The sequence below is a fragment of the Hyperolius riggenbachi genome, chromosome 7, assembly GCF_040937935.1.
Source record: "Hyperolius riggenbachi isolate aHypRig1 chromosome 7, aHypRig1.pri, whole genome shotgun sequence".
Taxonomy (NCBI): domain Eukaryota; kingdom Metazoa; phylum Chordata; class Amphibia; order Anura; family Hyperoliidae; genus Hyperolius; species Hyperolius riggenbachi.
The window spans coordinates 165,579,638-165,605,220 of record NC_090652.1 but is presented as its reverse complement, the minus strand read 5'-3'; the positions used below and the strand labels follow the sequence as shown (position 1 = coordinate 165,605,220).

At 44.2% G+C, this 25,583-nt stretch overlaps 1 protein-coding gene across 2 annotated transcripts in view; it reads left to right on the top strand.

Moving 5' to 3' along the window:
• Positions 1-18,518: 18,518 nt before the first annotated feature.
• LOC137525722 (equilibrative nucleoside transporter 4-like) overlaps positions 18,519-25,583 on the top strand; it is a 112,133-nt gene continuing 105,068 nt past the window's right edge. The window contains exon 1 of one of the 2 annotated variants that reach the window (XM_068246899.1): positions 18,519-18,594. Coding sequence is in view for 1 of the 2 variants with exons in the window: in XM_068246898.1 (XP_068102999.1) it covers positions 21,323-21,379 (57 nt within the window). In the remaining variant the exon portion in view is untranslated. Of the gene's footprint in view, positions 18,595-21,301; positions 21,380-25,583 lie in introns of those variants that run through there. The other variant, XM_068246898.1, reaches the window with a different exon arrangement.

Below are 25,583 nucleotides of genomic sequence, written 5' to 3'. Positions count from 1 at the left end.
GGGACTTAGTTAAAATACAGCCATAATCTTGATCATCAAGGATATTCCTGCTTTTTGCAGCTTTTAGCATACCTTCTAGTTCTTTATAGAAGGTTACTGTAGGATTACCCTCTAGTTTCTTATATTGTTTTTCATCTGTTAGAATATTCTGGCACATTATAATATATGCCTCCCGTGACATCAAGACAACATTTCCACCCTTATCTGATTTTTTGATGACAAGTTCCTCATTTGACACCAAACCATCCAAAGCCAGTTGTTCACCCTTACTAAGGTTATGGCTCGAAAAACCCCTCGTCTTCGCCAAATCCTCCAGGTCTCTCACCACAGTATCAACAAATGTTTGTATTGTAGGGTAGCCACTAATGCTCGGGCAAAATTTACTTTTCATAGTAAGTTCACTTTTAGGTGTCCCCAGCCGTATTTCTCCCGTATTACTCTCCTCCATGAGATCGTTTAAGATACTGAGTGCATTAGCATCTCTCTCCTCATTTCTTTTAGCCTGCATAGTTGGGGAGTTCATATACTTATAAACTGCCAATTTTCTGGCGAACAGATTAACGTCTTTTACCATTTCAAAGAGATCAAATTCAGGTGTGGGTACAAAAGTAAGGCCCTTGGAGAGGACTGAACATTCATTATCACTTAGAGCATAGTTTGTTAGATTTATGATACGCATTGTATTAGTAAGTTCCTCATCTACATCTACCACTCCTCCTCCTTTCTCCTCCATTGATGGGCCTTGTAACCCCATCTGTCCCTGTTCCTCAGTTGTCTTGGTATTCCTGGGGATGTGGGATTTTGCTTTTTGGGTCGTCCCCTGCCCCGTGGATTTTTTGGTTTTACTGGTCTCTCCCCAGATTTTTCAGTTTCTGATTCAGTGTCAGTGGTGGTCTCGTCCCCAGATGACACAGGGTCACGGGGGGGGTGTTTGATTTTTTATCTGTGTCTTTTTCCAATTGTACACTTTACCGTTTTTAAAATCGTGCCAATCTCTGACAAATTTCTTATGTTTCCTCGTTTTAATGCTCTCTTTATGACTTGAAACTTTATTCTGTAATTTTTCTTCCAATTTTTTATAATCAGGATGATCCTTATAACCAACAACCTTTTTATGTTCTGCTGCTAATTTAACATTAATTTTTTCCAAACATTTTACTTCATAATCTTTCAGAAAGGTCATTAGTTCCAAAGTTTGTTTGGTTTTTAGAGCATTCCAACCAATCATAAATTCACTGTCATCAGTGTGCTTATGAGGGGTAACTAAATTACGAAGACCCCGAAACGTAATTTGTTCTTTTATATATTTATTAAATACGCATGGCTGACCCTTCGCGCTGACGTAAGACGGCACGTGGGGTCAAGCCAGTGACGCGGCCGCGTCCTTTGGGCTCCATTTAAACCGCGCCAGCTTCCCAAATCACTGTCCCCTCGCAGCTTCGGCGGAACTAGTCGGACGGCGCAGGCAGCGCCCACACAGCCATTCCTGAGGCCTCTCATCTTTCTTATTAGGTGAGCCCTGCTCATTTCTCACTCTCCTGCTGCTACTCTCTTGTTTCACTTCTGCACCTTATGGGAACATTCCCTCCTCCACTTCATATCTCATCTCCTACACTCATTTTTTGCTCTATATTCACTTTATATCTCGTTGTATTATGTTTTTTTTGATTGTTATTTAGCAGTTGTATATGCACCAGCACTTTATTATATTATATGTAGTGGCAGCTAGAGATTGAGATTATATGCTGTTTACCATGGGTGTGTGGCCTTCCTTGGACTATCTCTGTGATATAGTGCCACACTATTATATCTGATTTTGACAAAACTGCTTTAGTGGCACTATATCGAGACATATGTATATGTTTATATATATATGTATCTTTCATACTTTTTCCAATACTTTTTTGCAGAGAGTCCAGGTCGGGCTACATTCCATTTTATATTTGTATGCAGGGTCTCGCCCACATTATTGTATTATTAGGGGTTCTGGCCCAGGTCTGGCTACCTTGTTTTTAATTGTTTTTAATCTGCAGTTGGCACATTAATAAAGATTTTTTCAAATTCTTATACATCCAGCATTATTGCTCATTTTGTTATTGGTATTAAATTCAGGGGGGGGTTCCCTAGTTCTCTTGTTCCCTTTGATTACTTATTGTTTTGGGTCGGTGACCCTTTATCCCCCTGCATAGCCTATTATGGCAATTAGAGTAACATTAGTTGCCTAGTGATGCTTGCTCGTCTTTTTTGTCTCTGTGAAATGCCTTCCAGCTCAGGTCTTTGGAGATCGTGGTGCCCAGAAGGCGAACGCTGGTTGCTCTTTCGAACTTAGTGCCGAGGGGGAGGGGGCATGCTTCCTGAAATGCACAATCAGCTCTACGGTTTTGGATGAGTTTAGGACCAGCCTGTTCTCCCTACACCACTGGGAAACTCTGTCGACCTCCTGGCGGTAGGCCTGCTCATCATTGCTTGTTACTAGACCAACGATGGTGGTGTCATCTGCAAATTTGATGACCTTGACAGAGTTCTCCTTGGATCTGCAGTTGTTCGTGTAGAGGGAAAACAGGATTGGCGACAGGACGCAGCCTTGTGTGGCCCCCGTGTTCGTTGTCCTTGGTTGAGAGGTGACCTCCCCAAGTTTAACGACTTGAGTTCTGTTAGTCAGGAAGCCTGTGATCCACCCGTGGAGTGTGGGATGGACATTCAGCTCTGTGAGATTGTCCAGCAGTATGCGGGGGCAGATGGTGTTGAAGGCTGAGCTGAAGTCCAGAAGAAGAATCCTGGCGTATGTGTGAGGTTTGTCCAGGTGATCGTATGCTCAAGGCTCAAGGCAGATGTTGACAGCATCATCAGTGGATCTGTTCGCCCTGTATGCAAACTGGTGCGGATCCATTTGGGGGGAGGTAACAAGATGGATGTGTGACAAGACGACTCTCTAGAAGGTTTTCATGATGTTGGATGTCAGGGCCACTGGTCATTGAGGTCAGAGTTTCCTTGCTTTTTGGGGACAGGGATAATGGTTGACTTTTTGAAACATGCAGGGACTTTGCCGACCTGGAGGGATTTGGAGAATATGGATGCGAGGATGGGTGCCAGCTGGTGTGAGCAGGTTTTCAGACAGGCTGGTGACATGCCGTCAGGGCCAGAGGCTTTCCTGGGGTTTAGCGAGGACAGGTGGAAGAGGACATCAGCCTCACTCACAGCTGGAGGTGGCGGGCTCGAGACTGAGGGATAATCTGCACTGGATGTGGGGTGTGCCGGTGCTGTTGCTGGCTCCCCCAGTGCCTCCTGATCCTCAAACCTGCAGTAAAAATTGCTGAGGTCCTTGGTTAGCTCAGTACTGGGAGTTGCATGTTGTGGGGGAGGCTTGTAGTTTGTGGTAGCTTTAAGCCCCTTCCAGACAGCTCGAGTGTCGTTAGATCGCAGGTTGCATCTTATCCTTTCTGCGTACTCCCTCTTTGCGGCACTGCGAGCTTCGTCAGGATGCGTAGCGTGGGGGGCCGGGCTGTGATTTATACGTCACTTCGTACGCTTACCCGGGGAGTGTCTCTGACGTCACTTGTAGCCATGATTACAGTGTCCACCATATGACTCATCTCCCGTTACCGGTCAATCAGCTCAATTGCAATACATTTCAACAGGGATTCGGAGCACCTTGCCCCAGATTATTCAGAGATGTTTTCTAGGCATAATTTTATATAGGAAAAGCCTACCGCTCAGCCTCATATGTGCAAACAACATAGGTACATTAAAAGTACTTGGTATGGTCCCTTTCATCTTGCCAAGGCAATGTCATCCTCATGTTTTTCCCCCATCGTTTTTTCATCATTTCTCCTCCAATGAATTTTTTTCAGTGGGACTTTTGTTCATTTTACAGAAAAGGGGCATAATTCAGTTCTTGATTTATGCCATTGGGGGCCAGTGAATCTAACAAATAGATCCACCTCGCCTCTTTTTGCAGCAACCACTTCTCCCTATCTCCACCCATCCTGTTGCCTTGAAGCTTGTATATGCCTTTGAATCTAAAACCAGTTGTCCTACCCTGGTGGCACTCTCCAAAATGTTCCGCAACACAGCTCCTGTATTCACCATTTAGTTTCTTCCCACAGTTTATATTGCTCAGGTGTTCAAAAATCCTCTTTTTTAATTTCCTTGTTGTCATACCCACATACAACATGGGGCAAGGACACTGAATCATATACACAGTCCACTCTGAATTGCAATTTATGCAACTCCGGATTTCCCATTCCTTGGTTTTGTTTGGTGCCTGAAATGTTTTTGCCACATCTACAAACTCACACACTGAACAGCCACCACATCTATACATCCCTTTCACAGAGAGTTAATTCAACCAAGTTGGTTAAGGTAGTAAATCAGAGTGGACAAGTTGGTCCCGAAGATTGGGTGCCCGTCGGGCCACCAGGGTAGGTTTGTCTCCAACAATTGGTCCGAGCTCAGGGTGGACACCTCATCCTCCCCCTTCTGTTTTTTCTTGGCCCCTATTCCACCTCTGCAATAGTTCACTGCGTGGGGTCTGGAGTGCCCTTTCTGCTCCGGAGCATAAAACCTTGTGTCCATATCCACGGTCCCGAAACCGACTGTACATCTGGTTGGCCTCGCGCTCAAAATCAGCACCGCTAGAGCAGTTCCTTTGTATCCACAGGAACTGCCCTCTGGGTATCCCCCAAATCAGATGGGCAGGGGGATGGCTGGTGGCGTGGAGGAGGGTATTGCCAGCTGTCAGTTTGCGGTATGTTACATAGTTACATAGTTATTTTGGTTGAAAAAAGACATACGTCCATCGAGTTCAACCAGTACAAAGTACAACTCCAGCCCGTCCCACACATACCCCTGTTGATCCAGAGGAAGGCGAAAAAACCCCCACAAGGCATGGTCCAATTAGCCCCAAAAGGGAAAAATTCCTTCCTGACTCCAGATGGCAATCAGATAAAATCCCTGGATCAACATCATTAGGCATAACCTAGTAATTGTAGCCATGGATGTCTTTCAACGCAAGGAAAGCATCTAAGCCCCCTTTAAATGCAGGTATTTGCCTTTGACTTCCTGTGGCAATGCATTCCACATCTTAATCACTCTTACTGTAAAGAACCCTTTCCTAAATAAATGGCTAAAACGTTTTTCCTCCATGCGCATCTCATGTCCTCTAGTCCTTTGAGAAGGCCTAGGGACAAAAAGCTCATCCGCCAAGCTATTATATTGCCCTCTGATGTATTTATACATGTTAATTAGATCTCCTCTAAGGCGTCTTTTCTCTAGACTAAATAAACCCAGTTTATCTAACCTTTCTTGGTAAGCGAGACCTTCCATCCCACGTATCAATTTTGTAGCTCGTCTCTGCACCTGCTCTAAAACTGCAATATCTTTTTTGTAATGTGGTGCCCAGAACTGAATGTCATTGTCCGCAACCTATTTCCATCCTTCACAACCCTCAAATCCAAGAAAGAGATCTCAGTGAGGCTATGAATGTAAGTCAGATGGATATTCCGCTGGTTTATATTGAGCCGATCCAAAAATTCTTCCAGCTCAGATTCACCTCCCCTCCACATCACCAGCACATCATCAATAAAACGAAGCCACATTTTGACATGTACGTCGAAATCACATTGTGTGTAGACATTCTTTCTTTCCCACATGCCTAGGTGTAAACAGGCATAGGCCGGTGCGCACGACGCCCCCTTCGACAAACCGCGCACCTGCCTATAGTGGGTATCGCTGAACAAGAAGCAGTTGTGCTCCAGCACATATCTCATTGCTCTAACAACAAACTCGTTGAGGACCAGAGTGTCAGGGTAGACGTCCCCAAGAAAAAATTCCAAAGCCCCCAAGCCCACCTCGTGTGGGATAGACGGGTACAAACTCTCCATGTCTGTCCCAACGAGAATGTCATCTGGTTCAAACGTCAAATCTTCCAACAGACGTAAAATGTCTCTCGAGTCCTGCACATCGGAAGGGAGGGCCTCAACTAAACTCTTGATTTTCCTATCTATCCAAATAGACAAATTCTCTGTGGGGCCATTTATGGCACTAACAATGGGCCTCCCCGGTGGTCTATATCAGTTCTTATGGACCTTCGGAATTAAATAAAAGACTGGTAGCCTATATATGGTAACCCTCAGGAAACGTTCCTCTTGAGGGTCCAAGAATCCTTCCTCTACTGCATCATCGACCCATTGATTTACCCCATGGGCTATCCTCTCATATGGGTTACTCCGCAACGGCTGGTACGTGTTGATATCCAACAGTTGTCGATTTGCTGCAGCAACATACAGATCTCTGGACCAAAGGACCACATTTCCCCCCTTGTCACTTGGGTGTATAATGATGTCAGTTGCCCTTTTTAGCTCATCAAGCGTCACCCTTTCTCTCCTTGTGAGGTTACCTTTACATTTTCTTTCCCACGACAACCCTTTTAGGTCACGTGACACCAGGTCTGAGAAAATTCTCAGTGCTGGAAATGGCTGTAACGAGGGTATATAGCTAGATTTAGATAGACAATCGACATGGTCGATCAAATCCCTCTCATCTAGATCCTGTGTTTTTGCTTCAAATTCACCATGATGATCAAGATCTTTGAGAATTTCTAAATTTCTCAAGGTTTCCCTGTCACTGAGATTCCACCCCGACCTTTCCACTGATTCTTCTCTAATTTGCCCGCCACCATGGGGGGTAAACTCTTCACCCTCCGCTTCCCTCCCATAAGTGGCTTTTAGACATAATTTACGTACAAACAATTGCAGATCCTTCTGGACCACGAATTGATCACCCCCCTGTATTGGTGAAAAGGATAAACCCTTCCCAAGGAGGGAAATGTGATCCGGGCCTAGAGCAAAGTCAGACAAATTGATAACATTTTGTGCATCATCCCTTGGTTGGTCATCAGACTGTACATGTTTCGGGGCATTAGACAATTACCCACATGTATCTGGACTAAGACCTCCCATGGAATTTCTTATTTGTTCTTGCTCTGTCGCGGCTGTTGAACTCGCAATATAGCTTTCAAAGGCTGCCCTCTCTTTTTGTTTCTGCCTCGCTTCTTTCCTTTTTCGTGCTTCTTTTTTTGTTTCGTCGTCGCTTCCTCCGTCGCTTTCATCTAAAAAAACGATTGATTTCCCGGAGGTCGATGACTCAGGAGAGTCCAGATGCTCATTCATGTTCTTCCCCTTCTTGGGTGTTCTAGGTCTACTCCCAGTCCTTGACCGTGGTTTACCAGGTAAGTACAAGAAATATTCGCCCTCCTTCCACTCTTCCAAATCTTTCAAGTACTTAGTCTGTTTCTCTTTCTTAATTCTTTTTTGGGTTCGTTCTACTTCACCATTAAGCAAATCATTCAATTTTAAAAATACAGGATTTTCTTTGTATGGCTCGAAGTTCTTTATGCTAGCTTCTACAGCCTCTTTTATCTCTTGCAACTGTCATTTTTCTTCCTCAATGATAAGGCCCCAAACCACAAAACCATGTGACATACTTGCGGCCTTCCACTTTGGAAGAAATCGATCGTTACGCAGATGCTCTGCGGGGATAATTCTCTCCTGAATTCCCCATGGTAACACCTTTGCCTCACGATAGGATTCTAAGGTAGAATTATTACATTTACGCCTCAAATGTTTGAGCGTCAATTTTCTATGCTGTCTGCACAATTTCTTAACGTCTTGATCTGGACTTGGTGTTGTTACATCTATACTGGATAGGATAGGTACAGAAAAGGACGGGAAAAGAACCGGGAGCCCAATCTGGTGTAGTATTGTGAGTTAGAGTAGGAATTCAATCAAGTACTTTTTAGGTTATTATAGTCACAAAATTAGGTTACAAGCCTGGCAACCATTCAATGTGCATGCGAGGAAGTGCCGTCCCCGCTCGGCCTTGTCTAACAGTGGTCGCTGCTCCTTGAAAAAGTCCACTTGCTGGAAGTGGTAACCCCAGGTAAGGGGTAATTCCTCAGTAGGGTGGGAGAGGAGGCGCCCGAAGTATGCGTATCTATTATGACTAAATAGTATTGTATAGTATTAAGATTATTAAAAGTATATATACATATTGGATGGTCCTACATTAAAAAAGTAGTCCCTTCACTCGGTTAAGAAATAAACGTTTTATTTGGCACTTTTAAATGACAACGCGTTTCGCGGAAAACTGCTTCCTCAGGTCATATGGTGTGCTGTATGTCAAAATCCAGCAGTCCTGGGCGCCCAGGACTGCTGGATTTTGACATACGGCACACCATACGACCTGAGGAAGTGGTTTTCTGTGAAACGCGTTGTCATTTAAAAGTGCCAAATAAAACGTTTATTTCTTAACCGAATGAAGGGACTACTTTTTTAAGGTAGGACCATCCAATATGTATATATACTTTTAATAATCTTAATACTATACAATACTATTTAGTCATAATAGATATGCATACTTCAGGCGCCTCCTCTCCCACCCTACTACATCTATACTGGTAACTTTAAAGGTAGCTTCGATATCCAGGTGGATGTCATCAGAAATTGCATAAGCCATCACAATACAGCAATCTACTTAGGTGAGTCCAAGGGAGGAAAGACAGCAGCAACACCAACCAATTATAAGAATAACCTGTCTATCTCACTCACCAATCAAAGTTACCCTATCATTGTGTTTCACACAGGAGCAGCCACATAGAAATTTGTCATACACAAACTGACTCGCAAACTGGCTACAGACCACATTATATCAGCAGTGCACTGCAAAGGGATTAAATAGGGGCCACATTACAATAGCAGTCATCTACAAGGAGATTAATGTGGTGTTACATAGCAGCAGAAGATGGCTGTGCAGGGTTTAATGTGGTGTCACATAGCAGCAGTTAGCTATAAGGGGTTTAAAGAGGAACTCCAGTGAACATTAGGTGATGTAGCTGCTGCATGGTTTTTGGCAGTTGGAAACAGCTGTAAACAGCTATTTCCCACAATACAACAAGGTTCACAGACAGGAAACTGCCAAAAGTTTGAACTTTTCTTATGGGAGGGGTTTCTTGTGGGGGGGGGGGGGTTCACCACAATATCAGTCATACAGCGCCCCCTGATGGTCTGTTTGTGAAAAGGAATAGATTTCTCATGTAAATGGGGGTATCAGCTACTGATTGGGATAAAGTTCAATTCTTGGTCAGAGTTTCTTAAAGAGAACCCGAAGTGGGTTTGAAGAATATTATCTGCATACAGAGGCTGGATCTGCCTATACAGCCCAGCCTCTGTTGCTATCCCAAACCCCCCTAAGGTCCCCCTGCACTCTGCAATCCCTCATAAATCACAGCCACGCTGCTGACAAACAGCTTGTCAGAGCTGGCTGTGTTTATCTCTATAGTGTCAGTCTGCTGCTCTCCCCGCCTCCTGCAGAACTCCAGTCCCCGCCTGCATCCCTTCCCTCCCTGCTGATTGGAGGGAAGGGACGGGGGCAGGGACTGGAGCTATGCAGGAGGCGGGGAGCAGCTGAGACTGACACTACAGATGTAAACACAGCCTCACAGCACGCCTGTGATTTATGAGGGATTGCAGAGTGCAGGGGGACCTTAGGGGGGTTTGGGATAGCAACAGAGACTGGGCTGTATAGGCAGATCCAGCCTCTGTATGCAGATAACATTCTTTAAACACACCTCGGGTTCTCTTTAACCACTTGCCGACCGCCCCCAGCCGATGGGCGGCGGCAAAGACTGGGCCCAAACGACCGCAATACGCCCATCGGCGGGGGCGGCATCAGCGGTGGCTGTGCGGCGATCGCGTCATCAATGACGCGATCGCCGCCGGCAATAGGCTCCGCCCACCCTGCACGGAAACCAATTAGCAGCGCCGGCGGGTTTCAAATGCGGCGATCCGGCCAATCAGGAGAGTATAATACACTTTGTTATTGTAACAAAGTGTATTATACTGGCTGCCTCCTCCGCTGATGGTCACTCGTCGTGCGACCATCAGAGAGGACAGGCAGCCCAGTAAGTGAAGCACACACACACACTTTGACCCACACAGACCACCCGATCGCCCACCCCAGCCCTCAGAACCCCCCCTGACCACCCCAGCACACCACTGCTAGCACCCCACCACCCACCTAAGAACCCATCAATCACTCCCTGTCACTATCTAGGGACGCTATCCCCTAGGTTAGGTCCCTAACTGCCCCCTAGGGTCCCCTGATCACCCCCCCTACCCTCAGATCCCCCCCAGACCCCCCTCCCAGACCACCCCCCTGTATGCTGTATACAGCTATATAGCTGCCTTACCCACTGATCACCTGTTTATCACCCATCTATCACCTGTCTATCACCCCTTGTCACCACCACCCATCAGCGCAGACCCTAAACTGTCCCTTGGGGGCACCTGATCACCCACCCAGACCCTCAGATTGCCCTCAGACCCCCCTCCTGATAACCTCCCCAGTGCATTGATAACATCTATTCTCCCCTGTAATCACTCACTGATCTCCCATCGGTCACCCCCTGTGTCTGCCACCCATCAGATCAGGACCCAATCTGCCCCGTGCGGGCACCTAATCAACCCCCCATAACCCTCAGATCGCCCTCAGAACCCCCCCCCCCCCCCCCAATCACCTTCCCAGTGCATTGTAGTTGATTGTGCTGTAATTGTATTTCATTGTGCTGACATTCAGTTTGATTGTGCTGTAATTGTATTTGATTGTCCCGTGATTGGCTTTGATTGTCCCGTGATTGCCCTGTGATTGGCCTGTGATTGGCTTTGATTGTCCCGTGATCGGCTTTGAATGTGCCGTGATTGGTTTGATTGGCCTGTGATTGGCTGTGATTGGCCTGTGATCGGCTTTGATTGTGCAGTGATTGGTTTGATTGCCCTGTGATTGGCTTTGATTGGCCTGTGATTGGCTTTGATTGTGCCGTGATTGGTTTGATTGCCCTGTGATTGGCTTTGATTGTCCCGTGATTGGCTTCGATTGTCCCGTGAATTGAGTGCCCTGTGATTGGCCTGCGATTGCCCTGTGATTGCCTTTGATTGTCCTGTGATTGTTTCTGATTGCCTCTGATTCCTCACTCGCCACCACCCCCCTGTCACTATCCTAGTGATCTAAAAACAGTGATCAGTGAAAACTGTCACTTTTTTAGTATCACTAGTGTTAGCAGTTAGGCCAGTTAGCTAGGCCCCTTTGTGTCAGTTAGTGCTCAGCCCACTGCACCACAGTCACTAATTAGCGTCATCACTGTCGCTAATCAACATTGGTACTATATAGTATCTGTAAGTGATCATTACTGATCGCAGTCAGATCTATTAGGGTCACTAGGATCCACACAAAAAACGCAGTGTTTGCCCGATCAGGCCTGATCGTTCGCCTGCACTTGCGTTCAGCCCGCCCCCCCGCAGTGACAGAATTTTTTTTCGTATCACTGCAAAAAACACTACAATAGCTGTGGCACTGTAAACCTCAGTTTTGATTTATTTTTTTATCAAAACTCAGTGACCACAGCTTTCTACCTCTCAAATACTCCCTTTTGCTAGGTAGGTGCTCTTTTTTTCTGGGTAGTCTCAGAGGAATACCCCCTAAATTTAGCAGACCACCATGGCAAGAAAGGGGTATTCCGATGATGAGGTTCTCAGGTACATGGCCCAGTCGGATGAGGACGATTGGGACGCCTCATTCGACGAATCTTCCGGGTCAGAGTTTGAACCTGAATTGAGCAGTGGCTCACTGACCGATAGTGATGACGAGGTTGAGGTCCCGGCTAAAGCCAGGCGTACCACACCCCATGTTGTTGGACCGCAGGTGGCGCAGGATCGGCCTCAAGGGCAGCAGAGTGGTGTTCGTGCTGGTCTGAGATTTCATGGTGGGGCAGGCACCAGCAGCACAACATCTCCTGGACCTAGCACCAGTACTTCCGTAGACCCTGGTGAAGTGGCGAGCACCAGCATGGAAGTTGAAACTGGTTCGGTGGCACGTGCAGTAAGATCCCAGTCGCAGCCACCAAGAAGACGGGCCCGTACTACCCCTAGTTTACCAGAGGTGCTGGCAAACCCAAATTGGCAATCCCCTGATTCCGCCGCACCCGTACTTCCCCCTTTCACCGCCCAGTCTGGAGTCCAGGTGGAGACAGATAATCTAGGATCGGCCCTAGACTTTTTCTATCTGTTCTTCACCCAGGATCTCTTAGACTTAATTGTGGCAGAGACCAACCGTAAGGCCACACAATATATAACCGCCAATCCGGAAAAGTTCCTTGCCCAGCCTTTTCGGTGGAAACCAGTCCAAGTTTCCGAAATGAAAATTTTTTTGGGCCTTCTCCTTCACACGGGACTAGTGAAGCAGAATGTGTTGCGGTCTTATTGGTCTACGGACCCAGCATATCATGTTCCCCTGTACTCTGCTGCCATGTCCAGGACACGATTTGAGAACATCCTGCGCTTCCTGCACTTCAATAACAACGAAACCTGTCATCGAAGTGACCACTCTGCTTTTGACCGGCTCCACAAAATTCGACCCCTCATAGACCACCTGTCATCCAGATTTGCAGATGCTTATACCCCTGACCAGGACATATGCGTAGACGAGTCCCTCATACGCTTTACCGGGCGCCTTCGCATCAAACAGTACATCCCAAGCAAGCGCGCCCGGTATGGGGTGAAACTTTATGAGCTCTGTGAAAGGGCCACAGGCTATACATCTTATTTTAGGGTCTATGAGGGAAAAGACTCAAAATTGGAGCCGGTCGGATGCCCTGACTACCTGGGGAGCAGTGGAAAGGTTGTGTGGGACCTGGTGTCACCCTTGTTCCAGAAAGGGTACCATCTTTTTGTGGACAATTATTACACAAGTGTGGCCCTCTTTCAGCACTTAAAAATCGAAAAAATCTGATGCTGTGGCACCGTGCGGCCTAGTCGCCGGGGCTTCCCCCAACGGCTCATTACCACCAGACTTGAACGGGGGCAGAGGGCCGCCTTGTGTGCTGACGACCTGCTCGCGGTGAAATGGAAGGACAAGAGGGAGGTTTACTTCCTGTCCACCATTCACGCAGACACGACAGTTGAAATTCAACGACGAACTCAGGTCATTGAAAAACCCCTTGTCGTCCATGAGTATAATACTAACATGGGAGGGGTGGATTTCAATGACCAGAGGTTAGCGCCCTATTTAGTTGCCCGAAAAACAAGACGCTGGTATAAAAAAGTGTCTTTTTACCTCATTCAATTGGCAATTTACAACAGCTTTGTTCTCTACAGTAAGGCTGGGAGAACTGGATCGTTTATTCAATTTAATAAACAGATCGTGATGGAACTCCTGTATCCAGGAGGTGCCGTGGCCCAACCCCAAGATGCAACTAGCCGGCTGCATGGAAGGCATTACGCCTATCCAATTCCGAGTACCCCAGGTCAACGAATCCCAAAAAAAGGCTGTCGTGTCTGCAGCAGGGCTGGAATAAGGCGTGACACCACTGTTTATTGTCCCACCTGTCCTGACCAGCCTGGCCTATGCCTAGGGGAGTGTTTTGAGAGGTACCACGAGCAGGTACACTATTAGAGAGTAGGGAACTCCACACAAGGGTCTCTCAGTGCTATTTCACACTGCTGCGATGCGTTAGGGCAAAATGCCTAGCAAAAGTCACACTTTGCGGTCCCCCCCTACGCCGGAAGTGCTTGACTTAACGCTAGTGCATGCCTACGTTACTGCGTGGCTTCTGTGGCAATATCGATCGGCCCGGAAGTCATGTTGGTCTATGGCGACGCAGTTCATTACTAGGCCGAATGCTACTCTTGTGGTATTGCCTGAAGGTCTGTTTTGGACGATACAGTGCGGCGGGCTCGACCCACCGGATATGTCAATATGCAGTGTGAAACCAAACATCGGGTTTCCAGAGACCCTAATACACAGGGCTGCCAGAAACCTCTCCTTTCACTTGGGACAAATTGCGTAATGTACTTCGCCACAACTCTGTGCGATTTGCACTTCGCACATTGTTCCATGGGGGAGGAGAGGTTTGTCCTCGGGAGGTAAGTTAAAAAAAAACAAAAAAAAACAAAAAAACAGGTAAGCAAAGAAGTTAATGTTTGGTTTGCAATGTTAAGTTTTTTATTAAAAAAGTTCAAAGTTTATTAATGTTAATGAAGTAATTGCTTTGCCGCTTGCTTGTTTTTGGGGTTTTTTTGTATTTTTTTTTCTCTTTTTCCATCCAATAACCTTCCAGGTGGACCGAGCGAACGACTAACCAGCTGCAGCACTGATGGTGCATCCTGACAGAACATTGCGCGTCTGTCAGCTTACACACAAGTCGGTGCATGCAGTGCTGCAGGACGAGATTTCTCCTCCGCAGTCAAAAAGATACGTTTGCCGAGCCATATGGGCCGAGGAGTGGTGTTGGGGTTTCATATGCTTTGGCAAACACTTTGTATCAAAAAAGAACTCTGGCAATGATTTGTTCATTCACATCGATCGGTGTGAATGGATAAATCAGGTTTGCCAGGGCATACGAGCTGGTGGGTTTGGATTTTTGGGGTGGCAGCTCCTATGTCCTGGCAGACGCCTTCCCCTCCTTTTTGTATTGTTTTGTCTTTTTTCTTCTCTCTCTTTTCTATCCAGACCGACCAATCAGCTGCAGCACTGATGGTGCATCCTGACAGAACATTGCGCGCCTGACAGCTTACACACAAGTCGGTGCATGTAGCGCTGCAGGACGAGATTTCTCCTCCGCAGTCAAAAAGATACGTTTGCCGAACCATATGGGCCGAGGAGTGGTGTTGGGGTTTCATATGCTTTGGCAAACACTTTGTATCAAAAAAGAACTCTGGCAATGATTTGTTCATCCACATCGATCGGTGTGAATGGATAAATCAGGTTTGCCAGGGCATACGAGCTGGTGGGTTTGGATTTTTGGGGCGGCAGCTCCTATGTCCTGGCAGACGCCTTCCCCTCTTTATTTTTTTCAAATTTTTTGGGCAGATATATTTTTTCATCCACATTGATTGATTGATTGTTTGACGTTCATTTTTCCTTTCAGCCCAGAGTGCATTACCCTTATGCCCAATATAAGGCGTATAGCAGAAACTCCTAATACTGGCCATACATGTAATGATTGCAGAGACCCTAAAATGCCAGGACAGACCCCACGAATGATGCCATTTTGGAAAGAGGACACCCCAAAGTATTCCGTTAGGTGCATGGTGAGTTCATAGAATATTTTATTTTTTGTCACAAGTTAGCAGAAATTGTGTTGTTTTTTTTTCCACAAAATGTCATTTTCCGCTAACTTGTGACAAAAAAATAACATTTTCTATGAACTCACCATGGCCCTCATGGAATACCTTAGCGTGTATTCTTTCCAAAATTGGGTCATTTGTGGGGTTTGTTAACTGTTCTGGCAAGTGGGGGGGGGGGGGGGTGCTAAATTGTAAGCATCCCTGTAAAGCCTGAAGGTGCTCATTGGACTTTGGGCCCCTTAGTGCAGTTAGGGTGCACAAAAGTGCCACACATGTGGTACCACCGTACTCAGGAGAAGTAGTTTAATGTGTTTTGGGGTGTATTTTTACACATAGCCATGCTGGGTGGGAGAAATATCTCTGTAAATGGACAATTGTGTGTAAAAAAAATCAAAAGATTGTCATTTACAGAGATATTTCTCCCACCCAGCATGGGTATGTGTAAAAATACACCCCAAAACACATTATACTACTTCTCCTGAGTACGGCGATACCACATGTGTGGCACTTTTTTGCACCCTAACTGCGCTAAGGGGCCCAACGTCCAATGAGTACCTTTAGGATTTCACAGGTCATTTTGAGAAATTTCATTTCAAGACTACTCCTCACGGTTTAGGGCCCCTAAAATGCCAGGACAGTATAGGAACCCCACAAATTACCCCATTTTAGAAAGAAGACACCCCAAGGTATTCCGTTAGGAGTACGGTGAGTTCATAGAAGATTTTATTTTTTGTCACAAGTTAGCGGAAAATGACACTTTGTGAAAAAAAACTAATAAAAAGCAATTTCCGCTAACTTGTGACAAAAAATAAAATCTTCTATGAACTCACCGTACTCCTAACAGAATACCTTGGGGTGTCTTCTTTCTAAAATGGGGTCATTTGTGGGGTTCCTATACTGTCCTGGCATTTTAGGGGCCCTAAACCGTGAGGAGTAGTCTTGAAATGAAATTTCTCAAAATGACCCGTGAAATCCTAAAGGTACTCATTGGACTTTGGGCCCCTTAGCGCAGTTAGGGTGCAAAAAAGTGCCACACATGTGGTATTGCCGTACTCAGGAGAAGTAGTATAATGTGTTTTGGGGTGTATTTGTACACATACCCATGCTGAGTGGGAGAAAGCTCTCTGTAAATGGACAATTGTGTGTAAAAAAAATCAAAAGATTGTCATTTACAAAGATATTTCTCCCACCCAGCATGGGTATGTGTAAAAATACACTCCAAAACACATTATACTACTTCTCCTGAGTACGGCAATACCACATGTGTGACCCCTTTTTGCAGCCTAGGTGCACTAAGGGGCCCAACGTCCAATGAGCACCTTTAGGCTTTACAGGGGTGCTTACAATTTAGCACCCCCCAAAATGCCAGGACAGTAAATACACCCCACAAATGACCCCATTTTGGAAAGTAGACACTTCAAGGTATTCAGAGAGGGCTATGGTGAGTCCGTGGCAGATTTCATTTTTTTTGTCACAAGTTAGCAGAAATTGAATTTTTTATTTTTTATTTTTATTTTTGTCTCAAAGTGTCATTTTCCGCTAACTTGTGACAAAAAATACAATCTTCTATGAACTCACCATGCCTCTCAGTGAATACTTTGGGATGTCTTCTTTCCAAAATGGGGTAATTTGGGGGGTATTTATACTATCCTGGAATTTTAGCACCTCATGAAACATGACAGGTGGGCGGAAAAGTCAGAGATGCTGGAAAATGGGAAAATTCACTTTTGGCACCATAGTTTGTAAACGCTATAACTTTTACCCAATCCAATAAATATACACTGAATGGGGTTTTTTTTTATCAAAAACATGTTTGTCCACATTTTTCGTGCTGCATGTATACAGAAATTTTACTTTATTTGAAAAATGTCAGCACAGAAAGTTAAAAAAATCATTTTTTTGCCAAAATTCATGTCTTTTTTGATGAATATAATAAAAACTAAAACTCGCAGCAGCAATCAAATAGCAGCAAAAGAAAGCTGTATTAGTGACAAGAAAAGGAGGTAAAATTCCTTTAGGTGGTAGGTTGTATGACCGAGCAATAAACCGTGAAAGCTGCAGTGGTCTGAATGGAGAAAAAGGCTCTGGTCCTTAAGGGGCGAAAAGACTGTGGTCCTCAAGTGGTTAAGGGGGAGGGGGTTAGATTACAACAGCAGTTGGTTGAGAGATTGTTATTGCAGGGTCACATTAAAACAACAGTTGGCTGCAAGGAGGTTAATGTGGGGGCAGAATAGCTGCAAGAGGGTTTGTGTGGACTGTAGAGTCACATAGCAGCAGAAGGCTTTTGGGCGGGAGTTTAAAGAGGACCACATTATGACAGGATGTGGCTGCAAGTTGTTTACATTGGGGGTTAAAGGACAGATAAAATGAGAAGAATATGGAGGCTGCCTTATTTATTTCCTTTTAAACAGTATCATTTGCCTGGCAGCCCTGCTAATCTATTTGGCTGCAATAGTGTCTGAATCACAACAGAAACAAGCATGCAGCTAATCTTGTCAGATCTCACAATAATGTCAGAAACGCCTGAACTGCTGTATGATTGTCCAGGGTCTATGGTTAAAAGTATTAGAGGCAGAGAATCAGCAGGACAGCCAGGCAACTGGTATTGCTTAAAAGGAAATACATTTGACAGCCTCTATATACATCTCACTTCAGTAGTAGCTCCTTGTAAGACAATGATGAGAGGTCATATTACAGTAGTAGTTAACTGTGAGCAGGTTAATGTCTGGTCACATTACAGCAGCATTTGACTGTTAGGGGGTTAATGTTAAGTCACATTACAGCAGAAATTGGCTCCAAGGGGTTAATGTTAGGTCACATTACAGGAACAGTTTGCTAATATGGTTAATTCATTGTAACAGGTAACAAACCTGATAACAGAGAAGTACTACACTTGTTCTGGAGTGTTTTCAGATTAAATGCAGGGCTGTTCTGCGTGGTAATAAATGAATATCTATATTTCTGTAGTCCTTTGCTTCCGTTTGGCTTTTCTTGCTATGTGACAGAACTGATAAATGTCTGCCTCTGGGTCTACTGGCTGCAGTCAGCTAGCTTTCACACAAGTCACACGGCAAAAGGGAGGAGGCAGACAGACACAGCAGAAGAAGAGGGTAGTCAGTCAGGCAGGGTTATGACAGTCTGTAATGCAGTGAACAGGACCGCAGCTGCCTGCAATATATCTTGCTGTGATTGGTGGCCAGCGAAAATACTTGCTTAGCAGCTACAGACACTGACTTTATTACACTGGTCTAGTAGGTGTTTGACTCCCTCCCTGCAGGAAGACAAATCTAGAGCAGAAGCTTGTGATTATAAAGTGAACGATAGGTGGAGCTAGACGTGCATTGTTTTTCCGCCTGAGTCTGAGCCTGTTTTGCTTGCTGTTCTTTGTCGGAGCTGTCCATTGTCCTGAACCTGGGTGGTAAGGCTCGCTTCTGATTCCATTTCGGTGTTAATGGGGTTGGTGTGGCACCGTGTGCCAATGCACATATCACTAGCTGCGGAGGGAAATGAATGTACACGTCGTGATTCTTACAGCATGAGACCTGTTGGGTGTCACAAACCGGAAACTCTAGCCACCCGTGTTATGGCGATTGCATGCATCCTAATATGCACTTGTTGACCATTATTCCCTCAAATCTAAGCAATATCCGATTACAGGCTGGAAGCCTGCTTTGTATACATGTGAACATTGACTAGTTTTAAATAGAATACAGAAAGAAATGTGGGGAAATCCCTGCCTTGTGCTTGAATGATATGTGTTTTGTAATCTCGGCATTTGCTCTTGCATATTGATTATCACATATTTAATGTTTTGCTTATACAGATGTCTATTAGTAGAGGCTATACTCATACCATATTAAAATCTGTTAATATAAACTCGATCATCTTTTTACTGTATACATTTTCATATTTGCATAACAATTCCAGCACAATATATTCCAAAAATGCAATGTATTTGTAATGTACATCCTAATAGCATAAGTGTCGCACAGATAGATAAAGATCAAAAGTTATTGTATATCTGTTATTCCCAATTCATGTCTGTCATAGATTTAATTACAAATTAGATCAGGAAAGGAGAAAAAAAATTAGCAGAGAATGGTTATTTTTTTGTTTTTTTGCCATTTCCGGTTGCTTTTATGATTGCTCCACAGGTTTGTCCACAATTCAGTCACAGTTATTTTACAGATTGGTATTTTAAAAAGTTTATTTTAAAATCAATCCATGGCAACATAACGGCAGTAAATGAAGCACTTGAAATAATGTATTTGCATGTTTAATTGCAAGAATTATTAAGGCCCTGATATTTCAAGTCAAATAGTTTTTCTTTAGTGTTACCAGTAATTATTTAATGTCTTTCTCTGTGTAGTCACTAGTAAATTTCATCTATAATTATTTTTGTTTATTTCTCTTAAATTATGTCATGAGAAAAAGAAAATACAAACCTTATAGGTTCTATCTTGTAATTCTGAGTGAATGGCTGCTAAAATGTGAAATGAGTATCTGGGTCATAATTGTAGAATGTAGTGTCCAAGCCATCCTTTCTCCAGCACCCCTACATTTTTATTTTATTGTCACATCACAATCGGTAAACAGCCTCTCGTATCCAGTTGCACGGTCCCTCTTATTAACTGATGACAAGTTGGTATACACCTTTGTAGACATAGTAAAGGAACGTTTTGACAGGACACCCAACACACCTATATGGCATGTTACTGCAGCTCCACTGGGCTCTGCAGAAGACAAGGCCATGATCCTGACTGATTGTGCATCTGGCAAAAGATTACACTCTCTCCTCTCATGACCACTCCTCCCTCAAGAAGACCTTATAAACTGTGTGGGAGGACAGAGCAGGCAGATTTATATGAAAGACCTGAGCTGCATCTGGATTCCACCTGAAGTGTACAGCATGTTGTGTGAAATAGAAACCACATCAAGGCCTACTCTTTCAAGTTGCATCCTGTGGTTTGTGGTGATTTAGCCATAAACAGCTTGTGACTGTTAAACAACAATCACTGTTTTTTCTGGAACTTGTAGTTCTTTATCTCTCTGCCATTTTGCTGGACTGGTATTCAATGACAGAATGTATTAAGAAATAGTCACATCATTTTTTAAAGTGTTTTAGAAGACTATATGAAATGATGGGCACAAGGCATTTTTTCTGTTAGTGATTATTCTACCTTCACATTTACAGGACATTTATTTTCTTGCCCTCAGCCAGGCCAGCTAAAAATATAATGGTTGTTTTGAAACTCTTCTATATCTATATTTATAAGTTAATTGATTATCACTGAAGCTTTGCTCACAAGGGTCATCCTGGTTATAAATCTTGCAGCTAACATCATTGTCTGGGGGTTCAGACCTATGCAGTGAGTGTCTGTCAGGTGCATCTTGGTTAGATGCGCGACCATTTCATTTCTACATGTATTATATTGTCTGGGGGTTCGCTTCCCAATGCACCTTGAGGACTTGATACACTCATCTTGCGATCACCTGAGGATGAAGATGCTAGGCAGATGGAGAATGCCAGTCATAGATTGGCATAGACACATTCTCTATACATGTAAATCCTAGAGGGAGCAGCAGGCATCTGCTTTTGCCATCTGTTAAAAGCAGTGCAGCAAAGAAGGGGAATAAAGATGTAAAATGCTAATTGCATTAGTTAGAGACAAGGATGGGGACCTGAAAATATCACAGGATAAGCTCTGTAAACCAAACTCCATGCCACTCCTTACCCACTCCACTCTAAGCCTTGGTGTTCACTGTGAAATCTAAAATAATTTCTAGATACTTAAAGGGGCACTATAGCAAAAAAATGTAAAATGTAAAATATGTGCAAACATAGACAAATAAGAAGTATGTTTTTTCCAGAGTAAAATGAGCCATAAATTACTTTTCTCCTATGTTGCTGTCACTTACAGTAAGTAGTAGAAATCTGACAGAAGCGACAGGTTTTGGACTAGTCCATCTCTTCATAGTGGATTCTCAGCAAGGCTTTTATTCTTTATAAAGATATTCCCTAAAAAGGATTTAAATAATGATGTTGGCCAGCTTCCCTGCTTGCTACACAGTTTTTTGGCAGTTGGACAGAGCAACTGCCATTCCCTTAGTGGTTTTGAAAATAAGTAAATCCTTGAGAATCCCCCATGAAGAGGTGGACTAGTGCAAAACCTTTCGCTTCTGTCAGATTTCTACTACCTACTGTAAGTGACAGCAACATAGGAGAAAATTAATTTGTGTCTCATTTTACTCTGGAAAAAACGTACTTCTTATTTGTATATGTTTGCACACATTTTACAATTTTTCTCCATAGTGCCCTTTTAAATTATGTATTTCCAAGGTTACTGGTGACACTGCTTTTAGCTCAAGTGCTTCTATAGTTAGCTTCCCTTCCATCAGTGCAAGATACGGTATGCTAGACCGTGCCCCCTGCTGAACCTACAGGAAGTGTAGGCATTTATGGAGTAGCTGAGTAGTCTTAAATAATACGGTGCGTTGCAAAAGTATTCGGCCCCCTTGAAGTGTTCCACATTTTGTCACATTACTGCCACAAACATGCATCAATTTTATTGGAATTCCACGTGAAAGACCAATACAAAGTGGTGTACATGTGAGAAGTGGATCAAAAATCATATATCATTCCAAACGTTTTTTTACAAATAAATAACTGCAAAGTGGGGTGTGCGTAATTATTCAGCCCCCTGAGTCAATACTTTGTAGAACCACCTTTTGCTGCAATTACAGCTGCCAGTCTTTTAGGGTATGTCTCTCTACCAGCTTTGCACATTTAGAGACTGAAATCCTTGCCCATTCTTCTTTGCAAAACAGCTCCAGCTCAGTCAGATTAGATGGACAGCGTTTGTGAACAGCAGTTTTCAGATCTTGCCACAGATTCTCGATTGGATTTAGATCTGGACTTTGACTAGGCCATTCTAACACATAGATATGTTTTGTTTTAAACCATTCCATTGTTGCCCTGGCTTTATGTTTAGGGTCGTTGTCCTGCTGGAAGGTGAACCTCTGCCCCAGTCTCAAGTCTTTTGCAGGCTCTAAGAGGTTTTCTTCCAAGTTTGCCCTGTATTTGGCTCCATCCATCTTCCCATCAACTCTGACCAGCTTCCCTGCCCCTGCTGAAGAGATGCACCCCCTGAGCATGATGCTGCCACCACCATATTTGACAGTGGGGATGGTGTGTTCAGAGTAATGTGCAGTGTTAGTTTTCTGCCACACATAGCGTTTTGCATTTCGGCCAAAAAGTTCCATTTTGGTCTCATCTGACCAGAGCACCTTCTTCCACATGGTTGCTGTGTCCCCCACATGGCTTGTGGCAAACTGCAAATGGGACTTCTTATGCTTTCTGTTAACAATGCCTTTCTTCTTGCCACTCTTCCATAAAGGCCAACTTTGTACAGTGCATGACTAATAGTTGTCCTATGGACAGAGTCTCCCACCTGAGCTGTAGATCTCTGCAGCTCGTCCAGAGTCACCATGGGCCTCTTGACTGCATTTCTGGTCAGCGATCTCCTTGTTCGGCCTGTGAGTTTAGGTGGATGGCCTTGTCTTGGTAGGTTTACAGTTGTGCCATACTCCTTCCATTTCTGAATGATCACTTGAACAGTGCTCCATAGGATGTTCAAGGCTTTGGAAATCTTTTTGTAGCCTAAGCCTGCTTTAAATTTCTCAATAACTTTATCCCTGACCTGTCTTGTGTGTTCTTTGGACTTCACGGTGTTGTTGCTCCCAATATTCTCTTAGACAACCTCTGAGGCCCTCACAGGGCAGCCGTATTTGTACTGACATTAGATTACACACAGGTGCACTCTATTTAGTCATTAGCACTCATCAGGCAATGTCTATAGGCAACTGACTGCACTCAGATCAAAGGGGGCCGAATAATTATGCACACCCCACTTTGCAGTTATTTATTTGTAAAAAATGTTTGGAATCATGTATGATTTTCGTTCCACTTCTCATGTGTACACCACTTTGTGTTGGTCTTTCATGTGGAATTCCAATAAAATTGATTCATGTTTGTGGCAGTAATATGACAAAATGTGGAAAACTTCAATTCAAGGGGGCCGAATACTTTTGCAACCCACTGTATATACAGTATTATTATTGCACATCTAAATAACAATGACATATTTCACAGTACTTTACATAGTGTATATAGGCATGGCACCACCTCCCTCAGAGGAGCTCACAATCTAATATGTACTGTAGGTAGGTGGAACAATTAACCTATCTGTATGTTTTTGGAATGTAAGAAGAAACCAATGCAAGCACAGAGAGAACATACACACTCCATGCATATAGTGTCTTAGTCCAAATTTGTTCCAGTGCTGCAAGGCAAGAGCACAATCCACTGTGTCAGCAAGGGCATAGCAATAGCCATAGCTGCTGCTATGGGGCCCTGGAGCAAAGGGGGCCCAGGTGGTACTTAACCTCCTGGGCGATACAATAAAATCGCCAGGGAGGCGGCGCAGCACTTTTTAAAAAATGTTTTTAATTATGTAGCTAGCCTAGCGCTAGCTACATGATAGCCGCTGTGCAGCTGCATCCCCCCAACCCTTCCGATCGCCTCCGGCGATCAGAACAAACAGGAAATCCCGTTCAGAACAGGATTTCCTGTTTGGCTTCCCTCATCGCCATGGCGACGATCGGGATGACGTCATCCACGTCACGGCGTCGGATGGAGTCCCAATCCACCCCTTAGCGCTGCCTAAGAAAAAAAAAATGCAAATCGGCCCACCAGGGCCAGAGTAATCCTCCGCGTCGGCTTACCCCAAGCTCAGCTCGGGATTATCGCCCAGGAGGTTCATGTATTCACCATTAACTTTCTTGTGTTTCTTTGCCCTCTGACTTTGTCTCAGTGCCCATGAACTATGTGTAGTGTTGATTACATGAGAATGTAAATCGCCAATTAACTTATATCCGTAGGGTAGGGGCAGGAGACATTTCTTAAGAGTGCCTACATCTGAGGGCCCAATGAAAGTTTTGCTATGTGGCCCTACGATCTCTAGCTACGTTACTGTGTGTCAGTTATTAATGACATATTAGTGGTCTGTTATTTGATATGTATATTAAAATATAAAACCTGTTACATACTGTATATATGGAGATATTAGCACAATGCATGAGTCTTTGTATAGCCACTTTAACGCCACAATTTCTTCGCCACCTCTCTAGCTGCCATCCCATCCCCATCCTTCTCTCTCTTTCTCCACCTTTCTTTGTTCTCTCCCACTCATTTTTCAAATGTAGTCTTCATATCTCCTCTCCCTCTGTGTTTGCTACCACCTTCACTCTTTCTTTACTTACTTTTGTTACTGTTGGTGATCCAACTAAAGTTACAGGCAATTCCATGCAAACTGAAAAAAATAATGTTCCTTATAGGCCAGGTTAGTGTGGATATAAGGAACTTTTAGTCACCATTGCTTTGACTCTGTTGTGTAACTGGGGGTTGAGATAGTTACAGGGGCATCCAGGTAAAGCACTGCACAGATGTTTAACAGATATCAGCATGATGCAAAGTTCTTTGTGTTGCACCTGTGTGAATCTGTCACCTCTTTCTTTCTCTCATTACCTACCCACCAGCTTTCTTATTCTGTGCTCACATCTCAACGCCCACTAGGCACTCAAAGGGTACCTGATGTGACATCAGATAAACATGTGTATGTACAGCCCCAATTCTACTTAAAATGAGTTGCTTTCCTTATTTCTCACTGTAAAGATAAAGAGTAAAGGGCTCTAAGTGAACCTTTAGCATAAGTTTTACTGATTAAAAAAAAGGCCAGTATGGGTAAATAATACCATTTTGGGGCATGACTAAACATAGTAGTGCCTTTAGGGGCCGAAAGCATTAGTGGGCTGCATTTACATTATATAAATATTAGGAATGTAACAAATATTGTGAAAAGGTAATCAGACTTGCAAAACTGGAAGCTGAAAAATAAGTGGCTAGTGACAAAGTTAAATCCCAAAAAGTTTTACAAATACATAAATTCAAAAAGGAAGAAGGCTGAGAATAAGCGTAAGCGTCCTGCGTATGCTTGGTTCAGTCTTTAGAGAACCGCACATGCGCAGGACCCTTACAGTGACCAGGATGATGACTTGCCAGGTGCGCCCGATGCACACACAACTTCAGCCAAAGTAGTCGGATTACCAGAACCACCAGCGCACCACGGAAGGGACAAAGAGGATTCCAGGGACCACGCAGACTAAGGGGGGCTGGAGGAAGCCCCAGGTAAGTCCAGATTTCATTTTTATGGCACTGCTCAGGGTCCCTTTAAGAGTCCTATATTCTCAGTCTTCTTCCTTTTTGAATTTATGTATTTGTAAAACTTTTTGTGATTTAACTTTGTCACTAGCCACTTATTTTTCAGCTTCCAGTTTTGCAAGTCTGAT